The sequence below is a fragment of the Malaya genurostris genome, chromosome 2 (assembly GCF_030247185.1).
Source record: "Malaya genurostris strain Urasoe2022 chromosome 2, Malgen_1.1, whole genome shotgun sequence".
NCBI classification, from domain to species: Eukaryota; Metazoa; Arthropoda; class Insecta; order Diptera; family Culicidae; genus Malaya; species Malaya genurostris.
This window is the reverse complement of record NC_080571.1, coordinates 287,192,408-287,214,517: the sequence shown is the minus strand read 5'-3', so window position 1 is coordinate 287,214,517 and position 22,110 is coordinate 287,192,408. Positions and strand designations below refer to the sequence as shown.

General features: G+C 37.0%; 1 protein-coding gene across 4 annotated transcripts in view; it reads right to left on the bottom strand.

The window, feature by feature from the left end:
* The window catches only part of LOC131430442 (6-phosphofructo-2-kinase/fructose-2,6-bisphosphatase 1-like), a 268,836-nt gene that overhangs the window by 14,444 nt on the left and 232,282 nt on the right, over positions 1-22,110 (bottom strand). For 3 of the 4 annotated variants that reach the window (XM_058595442.1, XM_058595443.1, XM_058595444.1), the window contains one exon: positions 6,029-6,196. In XM_058595442.1, coding sequence (XP_058451425.1) covers positions 6,029-6,196 — 168 coding nt within the window. Of the gene's footprint in view, positions 1-6,028; positions 6,197-6,621; positions 6,720-22,110 lie in introns of those variants that run through there. The other variant, XM_058595445.1, reaches the window with a different exon arrangement.

Sequence of the window (22,110 nt, the reverse complement as noted above, 5' to 3'; positions counted from 1 at the left end):
AAACATTTTACAAATCAAGTGCGATAAATTTGCTCCTAGAAGTAGTCGTTTCCGAGATATTTTGAGTTATGCGGTTTTTTTATGCGAATTTTCAGAATTGTGCGGTTTCCTTTCTGCGATTTTTTTTTCATGCACAGTTTCAGAGTTATGCGGTTTTTTTATGCGAATTTTCAGAGTTATGCGGTTTTTTCATGCGGTACGTAAACTCGCATAAAAAAAGACTTCAGTGTATTAAAATTGTATCTCATTTTAATATCTATACCAAAATGAATCGAGAAAATTCCAACCTGTTGTGGCTATGAATTTATTCCACGAAATAAAGGGTCAAATGTTCCGGCTGACCGGAATTCTGAGCGCCTTCCAAAACACGTCCGGTAAAAATATGCATAATTAATTTGCTCATGTACCGAAATATCGGTCATTTTTGTAGATTACCGAAATTTCTCGTCAAAAACTTCACTTTTCCAGTCCATCGACAATTCTATTTAAATTGTTCAAAAAATTTGATTCGTCAATAGCAGTGATAGAAATCTATGATCAAAAAATTTTGTAAAATTAAACCAATTAAGATACAACAATATAGCGTGCTTCATTGAAAATCTAAGTTCAAGGAAGTATCTATGAGAAAATTCGTTGCTTTTTATCCCATTTAGGGGTTTTTGGTACCCCATGGACAACCGGTTTATGCTTAGGGCGCATGACCATTAAACTTTTTTTAAGTTTCTTCTTCGACTCATCAGTGCATTAGCAGTTAATTATGTACTACAAATGCCAACTAGTCGTTCAACATCAACCCTTAAGGTGACCGTGGACAGAAGCCAAGAAAGATAAATGTAAAAGTATTGGTGAAACAATACTTGTTCATATAGTAATAGTATTTGTGAGTAGAGACGAATGAAATAATAATATTTGTGTGCTGAAAGGAATACAGGTGCAAGAACAAAATGTAAACATTGAAACTAGTCAAATCACCTAGCAGAACAGAGTGGACTTATCTAATCGTCATGATCATTCTGGAGTTAACAAATTGCAATCATGCGACCAAAAGAATTGTGCCAAAGAAGATAGTTTACTGTTTGCCCTCGCTTGGTTCTTGGCATTTTTCTTACATTACAAAGTAAAAAGGAAGCTGTTACATTGATGGATTAAGTATAGTAACACGAAATCAGAACAAACTCTGTTGCAATGGCTTTTTATATTATTTTAATTTTTTAATACGAAGCTCCCATATTCAAAAAATACAAAGCAACAAATTCTACATCTTCCGTTTATCGACAACATCATCGTTTTCGGACAGGATAGCAACCTCACCAGAGAACAGTCAAGTGGCGCTTGACGAGAGGGCTTGATGACAAATCGGCTATTTGCTCTGAAAAGATTTATCATGCGAATTTGAAGATACAATTTCATATATTGACGAACATATTTTAGATCTTTACCTATTGATACCAAATTATTGGATCCAGTACAGTTTCTAAATTTCGTGGTATTGTTTTGAACTGGCACTTCTGGCAGTTCTTCCACTGTTTGAACTGGTGAGTCCCGCACATACTCACTACCCAAAACACACTCTTTCAACGTATTCCATCTATTTTTCTATTGATTTCCGCGAATGAGCGTTGATTTTCTCTTCTTAGATGGACGAGGCATTTTGAACAGATTGTAATACTTGAACTGTTTGTTTATTTTTTGCATTCCATAGCGACGGTAAATAAGGCAACAGAGTTGCGGATAACTTGGAGGGAAGGAAATGTTTGCAATGGAAATAAAGGAAAAGTTATAGTTGTTTTTTTGAATATTGAAATTTTAGATGGTGACGTACGAAAGTAGTTTTGATTCGTAATTTTAACTATATCAATGTGCGACTAATTGAAAATAATGCCATTTTTAGTGCATTGCAAGATATTTTTCTCTAATTATGTATGGCATTACCGCCAATATAAAAGGGTGGTATTACCAATACTAAAGCAGGCCGGCAAACTAATTATCGTGGATTTTTGGAAAATTTTCAAAACCAGAACTGTGAGTTATTCAAAGGTTTTATAATAAAATGTTTAGATCAGAGGATAAGTTTACCGGTGAAGAACAACTCAAACGTGTTTCATAAAGCTTACTTATGTCACAGAGCTATAAACATCAGTTGAAATCTTGAGGTGAGTGAAAAATAATAACATTCTAAGAAGAAACCTTCTAATGAAGGTCCGAAAAAGTTTTGCACAAATCATTCTATAGAGTTGATAGTTTATCGTAAACATATATCAATACGATGAGTGATTATGTCACCAAATTGCAGTAGCAATTCTACGCAACATATTTACCCCTACGCGTAGAAAAAATGTGTTTCATAGTTTGTTTACATCAAGAGCAGGGAAAATAGCGGAAGGTGAAGTGGGAGGGTAAGCGGTTTCTTGGTTGCCATTTGTAGTTCGCTTCCATGGTCACCTTAAGCAGAAGTAAAACATTTCGGACTTTTAAGTTGAATTGAGAAAATGCTTTTGAAAAATTCTATAGTAGAGGAGAGTGTTCGGTTCCCGGCACCCTTTTATTTTAAGCTTATAATTTCTGACTAAGTGCACATTATGCGGACATACCTTATGATAAAAAAATAACCGGAATTTTCATTTTAAAATTCCCGCCCTTGTCCAAACGGTAAACTTTTATTCTCTCAACGTTGGCAACACTTTTATACACATTCTGTCAAATTTTGACGCATATCGTACGATTAGTTTTTGTTTTGCGTCTATACAAAGAAGTTAATGGATGAAAATTTAGAACAACGTGCGTGCATCAAATTTTGTGTTGAAAATGGATTTAAGTGTTCCGAAACGTTGAAAATGTTAGAAAAGGCCTTTGGTGAATCGTGTCTAGGCAAAACACAGGCATACGAGTGGTATAAACGCTTCAAAGGTGGTCGTACAAGCTTGGATCATGATGAGATCCCTGGCCGCCCAACAACATCTGATTCCATTTGATTCAAAATGTTTGAAAATCAGTGTAGACATCTTTGAGAAATCGTAGTGCGAATTAAACTTTTGGGTACCTTCCGAATCGAAAACTAAATACCGTTAAAGCTGAAATAAGTTTATTTGGTTATCGACTATTCAAATCTGCAAACGCGGTAAACCCGATTAATATATGTGGAATGGATTTTTTCAAACCAATCACCATGTATCCTTCTAAGCCGGAACTTGGATCTGGCTAAAAAGCAAGATGTTTTATAGGATCTTATGACCTTTAATTTGAATCTTAGATGGTTCTTGAATCGGTTCAACTATCTACAAAAAAATTGAGTTACATTATTTTAATTTCGTTTCACATATCATCCTGTAGTTCCGGAACCAGAAGTCGGATTGAAATGTAATTCAGAAAGCTTGTTTGGAAGCATACGACTTTCCATATAAATGTAAGTTTATAGAAAACGGTTGAGTCATCTCCGAGAAAATTTAGTGAAATTAAATGTCACATACGCATTTGCTGATCTCGACGAACTGATTCGAATGGTATATGGCTGTTATGTTCTTTCAGCAGTTATTGCTGTAAGTAATTTAAATCAATATAATTATGGAATTGCTTTCAACTCGAAAATGCTGCCATCATCTGGTTTACTTATGTCATATTCGAACGATTATGTTGCCAAAAACGAACCGTGCTAAAATCGGTCCGAGACAAAATGTCATGAAAAAGGATGCTGTACACAGTCTTTTTGGTACTTCTAAACAATTGCAAGCGCTCAAAGCTCATACTGCTAGAATAGGGAGAAAAATCGCTTACACAAAAATATCGATGTCTCCGTTAAAAATGAACTGATTTTAACAATCTATGGCTTGTTTGATAGATATTTTCGTGCGAAATCTAAGTACAAAAACATATTCTGTTTTCAAGGTCAATTGTGACAGATATTGTCAATAAACTGAAAAATTTAACATAAAACTTCGTATAACTAAAAAAGTAAACATCCGGTCTCAAAACTATTCAATAGTTTTTATTATTTTTACGTTTCGTCTTTGACTTATCAGTGCAGAGCAGTTCAAATTGAACTGCTTAGTGCTAAACTCGGCAGTTTAATTTGAGCCGCTAAGCGTTCAGGGTGACAGAGAGGCCTTTCATTTGCGACTAGTTTGATCAAAATCGGTTCAGCCATATCTGAGATATCGACCTCTTAGTTGACAACACACACACAAGGACATTTACTCAGTTCGTCGAGCTGAATCGATTTGTATATGACATTCGGCCCTCCGGGCCTCGGAAGATTTTTCTTAAGTTTGAGCGAATTATATATATAAAAAAAGGTAAAAAGATACTAAGGGAATTTCAACTAATATTTTATCATAATTAAGGGAATGGGAATTAAAAAATCTAAATTAGCAAAAGCAAGATTTGTTGAGATTCGTTTTTTGAGACAATAAAAAAATAATTAACCAAAATCCGAAAATTAACTAATTTTTTCGCCAAAATGCTGATTTCGGTCTTTCCGTGTATTAGTTGGTTGTATTACAAATCGAAATAAAACTGACTGAGCTGTAAGTGTTCAAAACCTGACCACTTTTCTGTACGTTTACTTCCTTGAGTTTCTAATTTGCACCGCTGTATAGAAAACAAAGAAGAAAAGACCATGTAAAGATAATAAACTTATTACATATTATGTCAAAACGAAATGGGTTGCTTGGGGTTGGTGTGAAGGAAGCACCGTTGTCCTTTGGTATGGTTGTTTCCTTGTCCAGTTTATCACATGGGTTACCGTAGTGAACAGCTTTTTGGCAATATTGACATGTGGCCATCTGATTGTCATATGTAACAAGTGATTTGCACGGGATTCTTGTATCCTGTGACAGTCACTAACAACAGTGAAGCATCCCCTTCAACGAAACCATCCAACGTATCCCCTATAGAACAAAGTACACCAGCTGCAGTTAACAACTTACCATCCAACCAACCAGCAACTGCAAACAAAGTACAACAAGACGCATCTACAGCAACTAGCAACGAAATCGACAACAATACCATCGATGCGGCAATGGATGACGAGACGAACCACGAACGAAGTGCCCCTCAATCCTCGCAGAAGGGAAATGGAAGCTCCTTTCCCCCTAGAAAAAGGGTGACAACGAGATCCAATACAAAATAAAAAATTTATATAAAACTCAGCTCAATCCGCCACGTAAAGTTTGTACGGGAATAGGCCTGAATAAAATATCTTTTAAATAAAAAAAAAACGAAATGTGTATATGTTATCGTAAAATTGGAAATCTTACCAGGGGCCAAAAAATGAAACACAAGTTATTAAACCTCAATCTATAAATTGACCGGTCCTAAACAAATACTCTTCCGTCGGCTGTAATGACTTTCAGTTCTCATATTGCATGAGTAAAGTCAATTCTTTTCTATCTTAAGGCTATTAAAATTGACCAAGGCTCAATGACGTGTCGATTTCCGATTCCCAAAGAATGAACCCTTTTCATGCTCAGGAGAAAACGAAATCTTGCACAATCACAATGTTTTGTTCATATCAACTTCAGGAATTTCTATCCTATGCTATTAAATTCTTTTACGTCAAGCTAAAAATATGGGTTTGGTCATGAAAGCCATCCCGCAAAACCCGAAAGCCTCGTTCCGATTAATTTACTGAGCGTATGTCAAACACGCAACCGCCCAAACTTACGTCATACCGGGGCCTTTCCTATAGGCTACGGATGGGAAAATCGACGGGGCTCGGTAAAGGAGCTGCCCGGTCTTTCATTCGAGACCGAACAACATGGAAGCGAGTTGAATCCTTCGCTTGACCTTGACGGGTGTCATTCACCAAAAAAAATTCCAGACTGTTTTCATTTCTCGGCCGTGTGAGCCGACCCCGGTGCGGCAATAATAAATAAACACTGAAAAGTGGGTGGCAAAATCTTCATTCGAACCGTGTCTTTGCCGAAGCGGTAAGGTTGCGTGTTGACGGTAAATTTATCAGTTTCTATCCGACGAGAACCGAATCAATAGTGCTGCCTAAATGTAGTGAAGAATGTCACGAGCAAAGACTCACCTTTGGCGCGTTCGCCACGCCAGTTGAGATGTCGAGACACTTTGTGTGCTGCCAGAGATTTTCCTCTGCAGGGCAGGCCCACGATGGTCACCACCAGAGGAGCCCGCAGAGGGCATGGGTCCAAGCCGGGATCCGGTATGGTAGCCGCCGTAGGTGCATTCCGTGATCCTGTTGAAGATGAAGAAAGCACATTTTTAGACTCACCGACATTCACTACGACTGCACTGGTTTAAAATTATTTCCAAAAATAAGGTTTTATTTTTTTTTTGTAACAATTAAAACCCCGATATGCCATCATCATAAAAATGTAAACAACACCCGCAGAACTGCTTCGTACACACACAGATTTCGGTGAAACGAAAACTGCTACTCCTTGTGCATGACCTCCTTCTGTGAACCAATCGGAATCATGCATATAGCGGCCCCCAAGCAGCGCCCACACGTCACTCAATGATTACGAGGTACATACAAGCAATCAATCTATTTTTTTCTACTTCGGCTCACTGTCGAATATGATCGAGTAATTACAAGAGCAGTCACACCAAAAAAAAAAAAACACACAGATCGAGAAGAGCATTTTCTTTGACCATTACCATTAGCACAGTGCTCGGAAGACGAGGAAACGGCGTCCGAATCTGATCCGTTCATGTGTTCATCGAAAGCGATGCACAAACTGAAAACAAAAGTGAAATTTTCACTCCACTTTTCGTAGTTTGCTCATTTTTTCTGTTTTCTCTGTCTGCGTCTGACAACGCCATTGAGAGAGTCTGTGTGTGTGTACGTGTTTGATTTGCCTCTGGTGAGCGATAATCCGGCGTCGTTGCCTTCGTCGTCGTCGTCGTCATCGTCGTGGTCGTAACCGGCGTCGTTCCCTGATACCTCGGGCTCGACAGTCGTGGCAGCCGAGAGACTACCAGCACAAAGCAGCATAAAACCGCCAGGTCGAAGTTTTTCAGGTGGCTGTTCACGATAAAAGTGAGACTTCCAAGAGGTGTGCTGTTCGTTGATTGATAAAATTTAACAACACAAAATATTGTGCGTTACCAGAAATTTTACGTAGCTAAATGCTGTATAATTTGATATATTTGAGACAATTGTTTAGGAAAAGCGTTTTATAACAGAAACGAATATTGTTTAAAGCTTGCTTCATTTAGAATTGGAACAAACTTTTGCTCATATTGTGGCGCCCCTGGTGGACGGATTTGGAAGTTCTTGGCGCCCACGTGTCGGGAATTTTGTCAGCTTCACGTATGATTTTTGACATTCCGCAAATCGACTTAACTTTGTAAACAATCTACATGGAAGCCGAAAGGAAAAAATTGTGCACAGTTATTTGGAAAACCCATTGTGGTCTGCATCTAGGCTAGCTAAACAGCTGAAATGGTCCAGAAATACCGTATGGCGCGTTATCAAACGGTATAAGGAAACATTGACGAAGCTGCGTGGTAAGATTTTAAAGACTATTAATAGTACCGTGAGGAGAATACGACTCCAGGAAGGAATCAAGTCGTATCGAGCTAGCAAACAGCCAAATCAGACCATAAAACAGAATAGTGTGGTCAAAATTCGTGCTCGGAAACTATATGACCAGGTGCTGACCAAGTTCGACGGGTGTCTTCTGATGGACGATGAAACCTTTGTCAAGGCTGACTTCGGGCAAATCCCAGGTTAACAATTTTACTTCGCAACGGCTCGGGGGGATGTTCCAGCCAAATTTAAATTTGTTTTTGCCGACAAATTTGCAAGAAATTTATGATTTGGCAGGGCATTTGCAGCTGTGGCAAAAAAACGAAAGTTTTCGTTACAAATAAGACAATGTCATCGGAACTATACCAAAAAGAGTGTCTTTAAAAACCAAAAATTTTGCCGTTCATTCGATTCCACGACCATCCCGTAATGTTTTGGTTAGATTTGGCAAGCTGTCATTACAGCAAAGTCGTTCAAGAATGGTATGCAGAGAAAGGGGAGTTTGTTCCGAAAAACCTTAACCCACCCAACTGTCCCCAGCTCCGCCCTATTGAGAAATACTGGGCAATCATGAAGAGGAGGCTCAAGGCAAAGGGAAAGGTTTTCAAAGATATCAATCAGATGACGACCTGGTGGAATAAGATAGCTAAAACGATGGACGAAGAAGGTGGGCGCCGCCTAATAAGCCCTGTTACAGGAAAAAATCGAGAATTCCTTCGAAACCGTGACGAATAATTTTATCCGTATTTTTTCTTGAAAGTATAAAGAAAACGCTACATTTGTATAAAAAAGATCTTGAATTCAATAATAAATAACTGAAATACAGGCAATTGTCTTTGTTCCAATTGTATCTGAAGCAAGCTTTACTGTCCGACGTTTCGGACTTTTGAGTACGCCTTTTTCAAAGGAATTTGTTTTTCAATATTGAATAAAATAAGAAACTTTCTTTGGGTATGAACTAACATAACCTTTTCCAAAAAAAACAACTTAGGAGACTAAAGGTACTTTTATGTGAGCCTGTTTGTGGAAATCGACCAAATCATCTCTGAGAAAATTGAGTGAGTCTCGTTTTAGAATTTTTGACTACTATTTCCAGTACTCCAGTAGGTCGGTTCGTTTAGTAAGTAACTAATATAGCCTACAAATTGAACAAGTTTTGAGCCAAATCTAGAAGAATTGTACCCTTTTTTTGCATCGTCGCTCTAAATAATGGGGGGGGGGGGATTTTAAACAGACGTTACCCTATGGAAGCATGTTAAAATTCAATAGCAACCTATGGGACTATGAGTTGTTTATTTTATGAGTGACATTATTCGACTTATACTCTCACACATACACACACACACACACACACACACACACACACACACAGAGAGAGAGACACATACATTGCTGTGTCGAATGATATAGAACACTTAGCCCCATGGGCCAATTTTCACTAGTCAAGTTTTCAAGTGATTGCATAAACTTTCTCTATGACAAAGGCAATAAGTGTACTTTTATAGAAAAACATCGTTATTATGATTTTGAAATAACACTAACAAGTAGCTAGAAATTGAATAAAACATTTACAAATTTACTTTTTTTCCTCTGAAACATATATATATATATATATTAAAATGTGGCAACCCTGCACGAAATTGTACAAAGCACGCTGCGAAAGGAGCAAAGCCGGTGGAGTTTTGTTCTTCTTTAGTACCAGCACGTACCGATGCGTACAAGTTTTGCATCGTTATTTTGATTGACAATTTAAATGTTTTGTCACTCATCGCCCTATAACTTCGGAACCGGAAGTCGGATCTGGATGAAATTGAACAGTATATTTGAAGACCATGAGAGCTTTCATTTGAATCATGACTCGTGAAAATCATGCTGAAAAGTCTTTCTTCACTATTATCGGTGCTTTCGGAACCGGAAACCGGGGACTAGTAATCCCAAAGTAGGTTTATACATCCTCCAACTAACAAGATCTGCCAACTAGATGAATTTAGTAGTAAGTTTTAAAAAATACCTTATGATAAAAAAAGAACCGGAATTTTCATTTTAAAATTCCCGCGCTTGTCCAATCGGTAAACTTTTATTCTCTCAACGTTGGCAACACTTTTATACACATTCTGTCAAATTTTGATGCATATCGTACGATTAGTTTTTGTTTGGCGTCTATACAAAGAAGTTGAAAAAATTTTCGTTTGGCGATTTTTATAATGGATGAAAGTTTAGAACAACGTGCGTGCATCAAATTTTGTGTTGAAAATGGATTTAAGTTTTCCGAAACGTTGAAAATATTAGAAAAGGCCTTTGGAGAATCGTGTCTAGGAAAAACACAGGCATACGAGTGGTATAAACGCTTCAAAGGTGATCGTACAAGCTTGGATCATGATGAGATCCCTGGCCGCCCAACAACATCTGTTACTGAAGAAAACATTGAATCGGCGAAGCAAATCGTGTTCCAAAATCGTTCTGTACCGATTAGAGAGATTGCTGTGTTGTTGGGCATCTCTTATGGATCAGCCGAATACATTTTAACTGATGTTTTGGGTTTGAAACGCGTCGCTTCTCGGCTGGTGCCAAAAAAGCTGAATTTCATTCAAAAACAGCGTCGTGTTGATGTGGCCAAAGAGATGATTTCCAACGCAGATAGTGACCCCACATTCATCGAATACATCATAACTGGTGATGAGATGTGGATCTATGAATATGACGTCGAAACCGCACAACAATCGACCGAATGGCGCTTCGAAGGCGAGCCGAAACCATCCATTATAAAAATCGCCACACAAAAAATTTTTCAACTTCTTTGTATAGACGCCACACAAAAACTAATCGTACGATATGCGTCAAAATTTGCCAGAATGTGTATAAAAGTGTTGCCAGTGTTGAGAGAATAAAAGTTTACCGATTGGACAAGCGCGGGAATTTTAAAATGAAAATTCCGGTTCTTTTTTATCATAAGGTATGCACCCCGTTTCGTCATCACTCATGAAAAAATACTCATGAAATTGAAAATTATTCTCTTATAGCGCTGTCAAAGCGGAACCGGAAATCGGATCCGGATCAACTTTTCGAGAACTTTCTAAAGAATTTTAAGAACCTTAATTTGTTTCTTAGTTTGTGAATATCAGTTAAGAAATTTCCGAGAAAATAAAATGCGCCTTTTTTCATTAATTTGCACATATTTCCGTGTAACTCCGGAACCGGAAGTCGGATCCAAATTAAATTCAGGAATATTATATGGGACCATAAGACATTTCGTTTGAATCTAAGAAAATCGGTGACTATTTTTTCACCACGATTTTTTTAAAAGCTCTGCGATCTCCTTCACTTACATAAACGAAAAATTTTGTGGAGCTATTCTATTTCTTACATTTAACTTGACAGAGTACCAGCAACTAAGGATCTTGGTGACATGTTTGACACCCAATTCTCTTCAAGAAGCCATCCTTCATTAACTCACTTGTCCCTTACATCGATCGAAGTTCTCTTCATCGAGAGGGAAGTGTGGAAGAACTTTCTGTCTGACGTACAAAATTGTATTGGTGTATTACGTACAGTCTTGGGAAAATCATGATAAAAAAAAAAGTTCATTTCACTAACACTCGTGAAAAAATCTAATGGTTTTCTAGAAAAACTCAGTGACTGCAAAAATCACTTCCGATATTTTCATTCATGAAACAAGCATCCTCAAAACTCTGAACCTCGAAGTTCACAAGTGAATTTTTTGTGTCAGAGAAACTTGATGACGAATTTTCACCATCCGAAATATCGCTAAAGAGATAATCGAACGAGAGATAAGTCTCCGATGATATTTCGATGTTGAATTTCCACTACGCTTCAGTTCGACACCGAAGTGATTCACGCAAGACTTAATTATTATATTTTCAACAATAAAAAATTTTCTACTGAATAGATTCGCAGCTGAACCGTCACTGAGAAATAATAACTGCGATATTTTCGAAGCACGTAGGGTGGTCAATATGAACAATAATATTTTTTTCCACAATTCAAACAGTGATTATGGCGACGAAAGGTTGCGCTAATTCCAACTGGTTCATTACACTGCACTATTTAGATTAAACAAAAACGCTATTCAACATGAATTTAATTCATAGAAGTAACAGGAGCGCAGCATTGTCAGCAAGTTGCGAACAGACAGTAGGCGCTGTGTTTGAATGGCGCGTTTAAATTGGCATAGCGAAAGTCTGCGCTCCTGTTACATCTGCGTACGTTATTCAAGCTAAATTAGCTAATATTTTTTAATCAGCTGCATAACATGATTTGTGATTGTTTTTATTATCATTCTAACTATTATAAGCAGCACTTGCTGCTTTTAATCATGACATTAGTCCCCCACCACGGTAGTGCCGAACAAATTTCAAATACATCACCTCTATTGATTCACTTATCAACCACCCTGCGCACACTGAACATTTTCAGAAAGGTTCAGTTTTGGTTCATCGGTGAATTTATTTATCATGTATTCTGAAAAAGGTTGAGATACCGCGGCTATGGAAGTTCATTTCCCAAAAATCCTCTGTTCGAGAATCATATCAGATATATTCAATGTGCGAACTTTTTTCTTAAATATCATCGAACAGAATGTTCGCTAGTAAACATTCCACAAATGTTTTATTTTCCATGTTCAGAAACTTTTCTGCAGTGAGTTTTCTGGTCGATGATTTTTTTGTCTAAAAATCACTTGTGGAAAATTTCGCTATTTTCGAAATTTTTAATTTTTCCCTACACTGAAAACGTCTACGTTTAGTAAGGCTAATTCCTTCTTATTTAGTTTCAAAAACCTACCCAAATTCAAATAAAACTCAATTCAAAAGAACATATTTTGTCAAATCACTGGATTTTACAAGAATATTTTCAAACATGCTGTTTAAACCTTTAAACATGCAATAAGAAGCATGAAATATTTTTTACACGCTCCACAAAGCAGTCAGAATGTGTTATTTCTGAAAACGTCGGAGTCAGAAGACGCAAATGTACACGATTTCAAGAAAAATGGAATCGGTTTTTTTAACATTGAAGAAATTCAACAAGAACTGAAAATAGATCCCAAAGAACGGTTTTATTTCAATGGCGTCAAGATTATTTTAATACGCATCGTCTGCCATTTGTGGCAGGATTTTTATCAGTTCTCATTGGTTCCGCCTTGTTGACTGAAAGGTGTAGTGACGCATGTATTTAAAAAAAGAGGGTTTCCATTTAGATAGCATCAGTATTAGTTGAATTCGAACGGTGTGCAGTTCAGTGGCAATGCATTTATTTTGCCCTGCCTTCGACAAATACCCGATAGAGAAGATCACTTTGTGCACCGTTCACAACGAACCAGTGGTAATTATTTTTCACAATATTCAGCCACCGAAACATTGCATTTGTTTTTAATTTCGTCAAGTACCAATTCGAATATATTTTGCCATTAAAATGCTAGTGTCAGAATTATATTAATTAGAAGATTTTATCTAATGCGAAAATCCGATAAGTTTACTAACCCTTACCCTGCCTGCGAGCTTGGTATTTTACGCACATGTGCGTTTCGTTCTGAAAAATTCAGTTATCATCTGGAAAGCCCTTGTGCGGATATTTGCATCTAGTCAGTTGTAACTATTCAAAGCCCAGTGATCATATGCTAACAGGAAAGGGCTTAGCAAACTTAGGATTCCCATATCAGTGGCGGCTTAATACAGTGTCTGACCCAGAGCAGGTGGGTGACCCAAACCAAGAGAATGGTTTCATTTTCCATTATTACGCTATATTTGTTCGAAAAAGTGGGTGGATAATGTCAGAGACATAGCCAACACCGTTCTCATAAGTTGATATATAGTGTGAAGTGTGTAAGGTTTCAATTATTTACTTCCAGAATTGTAACGGTGCACCTATACTAAAGTACGACCAATTCACGACACACTTATTTTAACACACAAACTATTAGGACAGCGATTCATTAGTTTTAGTTGGTTTGACGTAAGCTCAGGGTGACGAAAATGGTAACGCGTATGCACGGATTGCATAAGAATAAGGAGTGTATCGATAAGTAGTTAGCAACATTCAAACAGTTATTACTCTGAAATGGCTTAATTTTTTGCAGCGTGTTTTGCAATGACATGTTTGTTTACATGTCAATAACAGCTGCGCAATCGATTGGTTTCGGTACGGTTTATCGTTTCAATGATGAGTCGAATTGATCCGGAAACGCGGAAGAAAATTTTGCACACTTGGTGCTCAGAAAGATGTCACGTAAAACGAAATTGCAAAACGGGTGAAAGTGCACCACACCAGTGTCAAGAATATTATCTAGAAGTTCGGTAAGACCCTTTACATGAAGAATTTGCCCCGATCCGGTAGGAAAACGGGTCCCAGCCAGCCCGGCCGGGACTTAAAAGTGGTTGAGTACATCAGGAAAAACCCATCGGCGTTGACGCGGGATTTGGCCAAGCAGTTCAACACCAGCATCGGGATGATTCAACGGATCAAAGTTCGGAGCTCCCTGAAAACATACAAGAAACAGAAGGTGCCGAAAAAGTCCCTGGTACAGCAAGTTCAGGCCAAAACAAGAGCGTGAAAACTGTATAACTGGATTCTACAGAATAAAGACGGATGCATCCTGATCAACGACGAAACCTACGCCAAGGAAGACTCTCGAGCGCTGCCCGAACCGCAATATTATACGAAATCGGTGTACCAGGACCTGGGCGACGCTGACACCACGGTGGCGATGGAAAAGTTTGGGCAGGAAGTGTTGCTCTGGCAAGCAATTTGTACCTGTGGTTTGCGGTCGTCGATTTTCTTCACGAAGGGCACAATTAACGCCAAGGTGTACGAGAAAGAATGTATGAAGAAAAGAATGCTGCCACTGTACAGAAAGCATAAGGCTCCTTCTCTCTTCTGGCCGGATTTGGCTTCAGCCCACTACGCCAACTCCGTTCTACAGTGGTTGTCAAAAAATAATGTACAATTCATGGAAAAGGACATCAACCCACCGAACTGCCCGGATCATCGGCCATTTGAAAGGTATTGGGCAATTGTCAAGCGGCACTTTCGGAAGGAAGGTACAGTGTTCCAAAACATGCAGGAGTTCAAAAAAAAACTGGACAGCTGCCACCAGGAAATTCACAAAAGTAACTGTGCAGAATTTAATGAAGAATGTCAAGTCCAAAGTGCGAGTGTTTCACAGAAACTAGGATTTTGTTCAATATAATCAGTGAAATGCATAAAAATGTAATTTTTCTACAATATATCGAAAACTGATGTCAAAATATGTTTTTTTTTCGCTTTTTTATTCAATAATCAATGTTGCTAACTACTTTTCGATACACTCCTTACAGATTCAAGTCTTGTCCCTGAGTGCATCTTTTTCTAAAAAAAACAACATCTTTTCTGTGAGTTTCTCATTCATTTGGCTTCTCCAATATATGTTTCCACTCAGTCATTGCGAAAACTGTATTAAGACAGGGCAATATATAATGAAAGAATGTTCGCATGCGCACACGGTACGAATTGCAATAATTTCAATGGAAAAAAATATCTAAAAGTTCTTTAATATTACTGATATTAAAAGTCAAGGCAAGCTAGAATTAATGAAACGTGTCATTTTTCACATTTTATATGTACACCGGATATACCCAGGGATTCCATGTCTGCACATTTGTCTGCAAATCTGCAGATTTCTTATGAAATGTTGCAGACAAACTCTGTTGGTAAATTTTTGCGGCTATGTTATACCACCATTTCTTCGTGTTTCATGTATTCCCACTCATTATCCTTACCATTTTCGATTTCCACTCAATGTTCCTAAATCAGACGTAATGAAGGGCGATTAAGTAGGTTGAGACCCTTTACGATTACATCCACCCCGTTGTGTCGGTACTACCGAATAGTATCTTGTACGGTAGTGGCAGCTAGCCAAATCTTTCCAAAATTTACTGATTCATTATGTGTTTTACTCACGGAAACGTTCGGTAGCTTTAATTCGCAATTTATTACTTTTTTTTGCTTTCTATTTGTCACAACTATTTTTAATCTGAAATAGTCATAACAAAACATTACAATTACAAAAGGAGAGCTTCCCAAACGATGTGATGTGAAAACGTTACCAGTACCGAACACTAGAAGCGTTGCTTCCGGTTTTTATTTCAGTGAGTCGAGCATGTATATAGTGGTCATAAATTAATTAGAAAAACTTCCAAGTGGATTCTTTACTTTTAACACAAAATGTTTTTACGCGAATGTTTGTACACAATCGGAAAAACAGACTATATAAGTATTGAGCGATTAGCGATTATTCCGTTTTTTTACCTCTGAAGAAGATGCAAATAATAGCGTCGAAACGTTGGGTGTTAAAAATTGAGAATTCGTTTTAATTCCCTGTCGACTGGAATGTCGCTAAATAACTCAATAGTCGAGGTCGAAGTTTTTCGGTATACAACAACAAAATATAATTTGTATTAGGAAACGATTGATTCTAATACTCAAAATTATTTATCTCAGTCTAGAAATTCGACGTCCGCTGAGATATTTTTGTGGAACAAAATTTGATAATGGTTTTAATTAAGCCCATTCTTCTGTGATCCACATATCAAGAATATATACCAACGAAATGAAACCTTGATCAGAATCTATTAGCAAAAGTTAAAAATGCTGCAGGAGCAAACGTGTCGTTTCATTTTCGGCGTGACCAGCGACTTGCTCTGGTGTTCCCGAATTCAAACGGGCACGCACATATTACTACCATTCATGGCATATGGCATTTATCGGATGGGTTCGTACAGGACGCCCAGCCAGACGCCGGAGCTGCGTTAATATTGGTGCGTCGGTGAGATAACAAAACTTACTTGCTGGCATAGGAAAGGACGCTTTGAAAGAGCCCAAATGGAGAGAGAGAGAGAGAGAGAGAGAGAGAGAGAGAGAGAGAGAGAGAGAGTGAAAAAAGCAACCACCGACGCGAGAGCATTGTTTTCGTTTTGCACTAACTCGAGACAGTGGCCGCCTCTGAACGGCGCATTCCATCGAGTTCGGGAGAATCAACGAATCGAATGAAATATAATAAAATGATCCACATCATAAAATTTTCAATTATTCGCCATAAAAATATGAAGATACCGTAAATAATAGGTAGCTTAGGACGATTCCCCTTTGAAATGGGCTATTAGATTGATAATCAAATGGTCGATCAGTTTCTTCGGTTTACTTTGATTACAAGTCGAGTACTTGCACTTCTACATGTGGGCAATGTTACTCATACTCGAGAATACTACTGTTTACATACTTATCAATTCGACGAGCCACGAAGTCGCGTTAAATTTATACGCATAGCGGTACGGGACACATACTGATCAATTCAATAAATACACAGTGTGAAAGTCTACCGCCAACATGAAACCACGTAAAAAATATTTGCTTTGAAATTTGTTAATTTTTGTCCCAAGCTTTTCGCCATATGAAGTGCGTTGGTTCTATTCAACTTAGAATAAAAACATTCTTTTGTTGAAAACATCGCAAGTATTTTGTGTTAAAAATACTGTGATGAAACCAACTAGCAGCAAATATTATTTGGAAAAAAAATGATCCTGAACTTAAAGACAGATATGTATTTAATTTTCCGGCTTATCAAATCATGCAAAAGTTTCGTTGTAACACTTGATACTGGAGACGCAAATCATACTTTTCAATCTCACTTTGTTTGAGGTGTATATAACTAACTATATATCTAATCAGAAATAATTTAACAATGTATGGGATATGCGCATTGTTTTGTTTGAGTGAGCTGATGTTTTGATTAATAGCAATATATCAAACGATGAATAATCAGCTCTTTGCGACACTTTATTTCGATAGAACAACTCGAAAACAATAACTTAATTTCAATTATTGTTTAAAATCAAAATGCCCTGAACCAAGTTCAGTTTTATTCTAGTAATTGTTCCAAAAATATATGCTCAATGCAAAAAAAAACTCACAAAATCTCAGAAAATTATCGTCTTTCTCGTAAAGAAAAGTAGTGAAATGTAAATTTTGTTTTTAATTAGGCTACTCTCAAAGCGTAATCACCATTTTGTCGCTTTTTTCGCCAGATAAAATTAAAATGGTGGGTCCTGTAGTGGTTGTCATGTTTCCAAACCCCTTCGGGACTTCACTACAACAGCAATAGAAAATGTTCTTATCTTCTGCGTTTTCATTTTTATGCTTGACGAAAATATGACAGCTCATGAAGGAAACCAAACGAAAATTCTTCCTTGACTTATGACCAAAAATTCAACCATCTGTTACAAAAAAAAAAAAAACAACAATTCAGAAAAACCTTTGACATAATCTATTACTATTTATTACTTTTATGATAAAAAAAGAACCGGAATTTTCATTTTAAAATTCCCGCGCTTGTCCAATCGGTAAACTTTTAATGTCGCAACGTTGGCAACACTTTTATACACATTCCGTCAAATTTTAACGCATATCGTACGATTAGTTTTTGTTTGGCGTCTATACAAAGAAGTTGAAAAATTTTCGTGTGCCGATTTTTATAATAGATGAAAATTTAGAACAACGTGCGTGCATCAAATTTTGTGTTGCAAATGGATTCGAGTGTTCCGAAACGATGAAAATGTTAGAAAAGGCCTTTGGTGAATCGTGTCTAGGAAAAACACAGGCATACGGGTGGTATAAACGCTTCAAAGGTGATCGTACAAACTTGGATCATGATGAGATCCCTGGCCGCCCAACAACATCTGTTACTAAAGAAAATATTGAATCGGCGAAGCAAATCGTGCTGCAAAATCGTTCTGTACCGATTAGAGAGATTGCTGATCGATGGATGTTCCATCCATGGATCCATGTTTCATCCATTGTCCCATATCGACGCAAAATTTGGATTTATTAGTTGTAAACATAACCAAACACTGTTCTTGACCAGCAACACGTGGTTGTTGTTTTTGATCGACTGTGAGTAAATGCGGCACCCACTTTGAAAAGATGAATTAAAAAATCCAACTACAGTGAAGATTACATTTTGTTTACTTGTAATGCAGGTGTTTTTTTATATCACAGAAGATATCATTTCCGCTTTAGTAGATCGCATTTAGTGTACTACTAAATGCGGTTTTTTATGTGACTTTTTTGCGAATTCTCAAAGTTATTTGTGTTTTTAAATGCGAATTATTAGACTTATGCGGTTTTCTCGTTTTATCTTACAAATGCACGAAACGTTATCTGTTACCTGTTACCTAAAAAAAATGTCGTCTATACGGAACTGGATATTTTTCATAAAATAAACGAAATAACACCAGATTTCGGCGTTTCATGCATTCCGAAACCATTTGGTATCAACGTCACTATACACATTCATGATGTATCTCACATCACTTTAAACATGCATAATAAATGCCACATTACAGAAACGTATTTCGAATGTCGTTGACATTCTTCAACAACTTTAAAGCTGATATTAAAGTTTATTATATTTATTTATTCTACTAAACGCTCAAGTGACAAATTAATGATCAACAAAATATTTTTCAATTGGAGATGTCCCAAAGCCAATATTTAAAAAAAAGTGTCAACATTAGATCTCAAAATTTCATAAACTTTTGAAATGACAAAAGATATTTTTTCCTCAGTTTTTCGGTTGCTGTTGCGAAATTTCAAAGATATGCGGTTTTTGAATGCGAATTCTTCAAGAAATGCAATTTTAAGCGAATTTTCGAAATAATGCGGAATTCTATGCGAATTTTCAAGGTCGTGCGATTTTCTTATTTTGTCGTAGAAATGCACGAGGTATCGAGATCTGCTACTATCTAGAAAATCTATCTAGATCGATCTAGATCTGCTACCGTCGTCTAGAAAAAAAGTCAACTCTCTGAAACTTTGAAAATTTAGAATGTTAGACAACAAATTTTTGATAAGTTTTTCGATTTTTTATGCAAATTTTCAATGAAATGCGTTTTTCTGTGCGATACCTATGCTTAACATTAAAAATACACTTGATGAGTGTACTACACAAAATCATTTGTTTTAGATTTAATTTAATGAAATTCGTTGGTAAATCTTTTAAGCTTTGCTAACAACACTTCTCTTGATTTTCTCAGCAGCAAATAATGTTAATTCACTTTATTCGTTGGGTTTGACTATTTGACAATTCGTTTGGTTCATGTCGACAGTGACTTTTCTATTTGTATATTTTACCCATACACGTAGAAAAATCCTGGTTATACAAGGCCAAAGCAAAGCAAAGTCTTGGCATTACATTCCTTTTGTGGAATTTGGCCTTTCTGTTTCACAAGACTTCGCAGCCGATTCTTAGTGTACAGAATCATTGCATGGCTAGTACTATGGATCCTACTGACACTAAGAATCCTTCCAGGTCGGGGCCCGAACATACGACAACTGGCTTGTAAAACCAGCGTCCTATGCATTGAACCGCCAACCCGGGACGAGGTTTTCAAGGCCAGGTTACTCCAAAAAACGAGTTATTTAAAAATTAAAAAAACAAAAGAAATTGCATTTATCAAACTTTATAAATTTTTTTTCGATATGGCGGCTGTGAAAACAGCTGCTTAAACTCACGCATCGGAAAGCAAAAAGCAAAACAGTTTCATATTCTGTATTGCATTTGCTATGGTCGGAACTAGAATGGAAAATGTCAATCGAAAAATAAAACAAATCTTTCTATTTTCTAACCATTTTGTGCACTTTAAATTGTTAATAACTTTTTTAAACAACAATGAATATTTTTGGTTGACATCCGAGTAAAATGCCGTTTTGTTCATCGTGATTAATTCACCTAGCAGTGAGATGATACCTTTTTTTTTATCATCCGCGTGTGTTTTTTGCATGAATATTCTTCGGTGTTTTAGTTCTCATGACATTATTTACATGACCGTCGTTTTAAGCGGTAATTTAAAGTCCTATGCACTCATAACCCTGTAATGTCGAAACTGCAAATCGGATCGAATTTGAATCTAAACGTGTAATAATCGATTGAAAATTCCATGAGATGTCGAAATAAGTTCCACTTCAGAGCGTACGGTTATTTACGGTACTACCAGAGCCGGTATTCAGGAACCAGCATAACCGAAAACGAACCGTATGGCCATAAATTGATATGACGTATAAATTGCAATAGTTTTGAGTCCAACTTTAAAGCTTCCATATCGGTATGAATTTTAAAAACTCATCACCCTGTAGTTGCAGAATCGGATAAAATTCATTAATTTTGTATGGGACCCTAAGTCCTTTAATTTGAATTTTTGTTTTTGAAATTTGATTTGGCCTTTTTTTGAGAAATAGATTGAGCTTTGAGAAACCACTCGATACTGGAACCGGAGTTCTAAAATCGGTGTAGCCGAGGTCAGTTAAATCCTCCTCAGGAGCTGTATAGGTTACATTTGATTCAAACTGATTGAAAATCAGTGTAGACATCTTTGAGAAATCGTAGTGCGAATTAAATTGTTGGGTATATTCCGAGTCGAAAACTGAATACCCCAAAAACTGAAATAAGTTTATCTACAAACCCGATAAACCTAATAAATTTAAGTGAAATGGACATTTTAACACTAATCACCCTGTATCACCAAAACCGGAAGTTGGATCTGACTAAAAAGCGAAATATTTCATAGGATCTTAAGATCTTTCATTTTAATCTTTTATGATTCCTAGATTTCGTTTGAATCTTGGTTCGGTGCAGCCATCAAAGAGCAAAATGAGTAACACTATTTCAATTTCGTTTCACATATCATCCTGTAGTTCCGGAACCAGAAGTCGGATCCAAACTTAATTCAAGAACCTTGTTTGGGAGCATACGACTATTCATAGGAATCTGAGTTTCTAAAAACGGTTGAGTCATTTCCGAGAAAATTGAGTGAAATTATTTTTTCACACTCGCATTTGCTGATCTTGACGCACTCAGTTCGAATGGTATATGGGTGTTATGTTCTTCCAGCATTTATTGCTGTAAGTAGTTTAAATTAATATAACTATGGAATTGCTTTCAACTCGAAAATGCTTCCATCATCTAGTTTACATATGTCATATTTGAACGATTATGTTGCCAAAAACGAATCGTGCTAAAATCGGTCCGAGACAAAATGTCATGAAAAAGGATGCTGTACACAGTCTTTTCGGTACTTCTAAACATTTGCAAGCGCTCAAAACTCATACTGTTGGAAAAGGGGGAAAAAGCTTACACGAAAATATCGATGTCTCCGTTAAAAATGAAATGATTTTAACAATCTATGGCTTGTTTGATAGATATTTTCGTGCGAAATCTAAGTACAGCAACATATTCTGTTTTCAAGGTCAATTGTGACAGATATTGTCAAAAAACTGAAAAATTTGGCATAACACTTCGTATAACTAAAAAAGTGAACATCCGATCTCAAAACCATTCAATAGCGTTCAGGATGACGTTAAGACCTTTCATTTGCAACTAGTTTGATCAAAATCGGTCCAGCCATCTCTGAGATATTGACCTCTTTGTTGACAACACACAGACACAGACACAGATACAGACACAGGCACAGGCACAGACACAGACACAGACACAGACACAGACACAGACACAGACACAGACACAGACACAGACACAGACACAGACACAGATACAGACACAGACACAGACA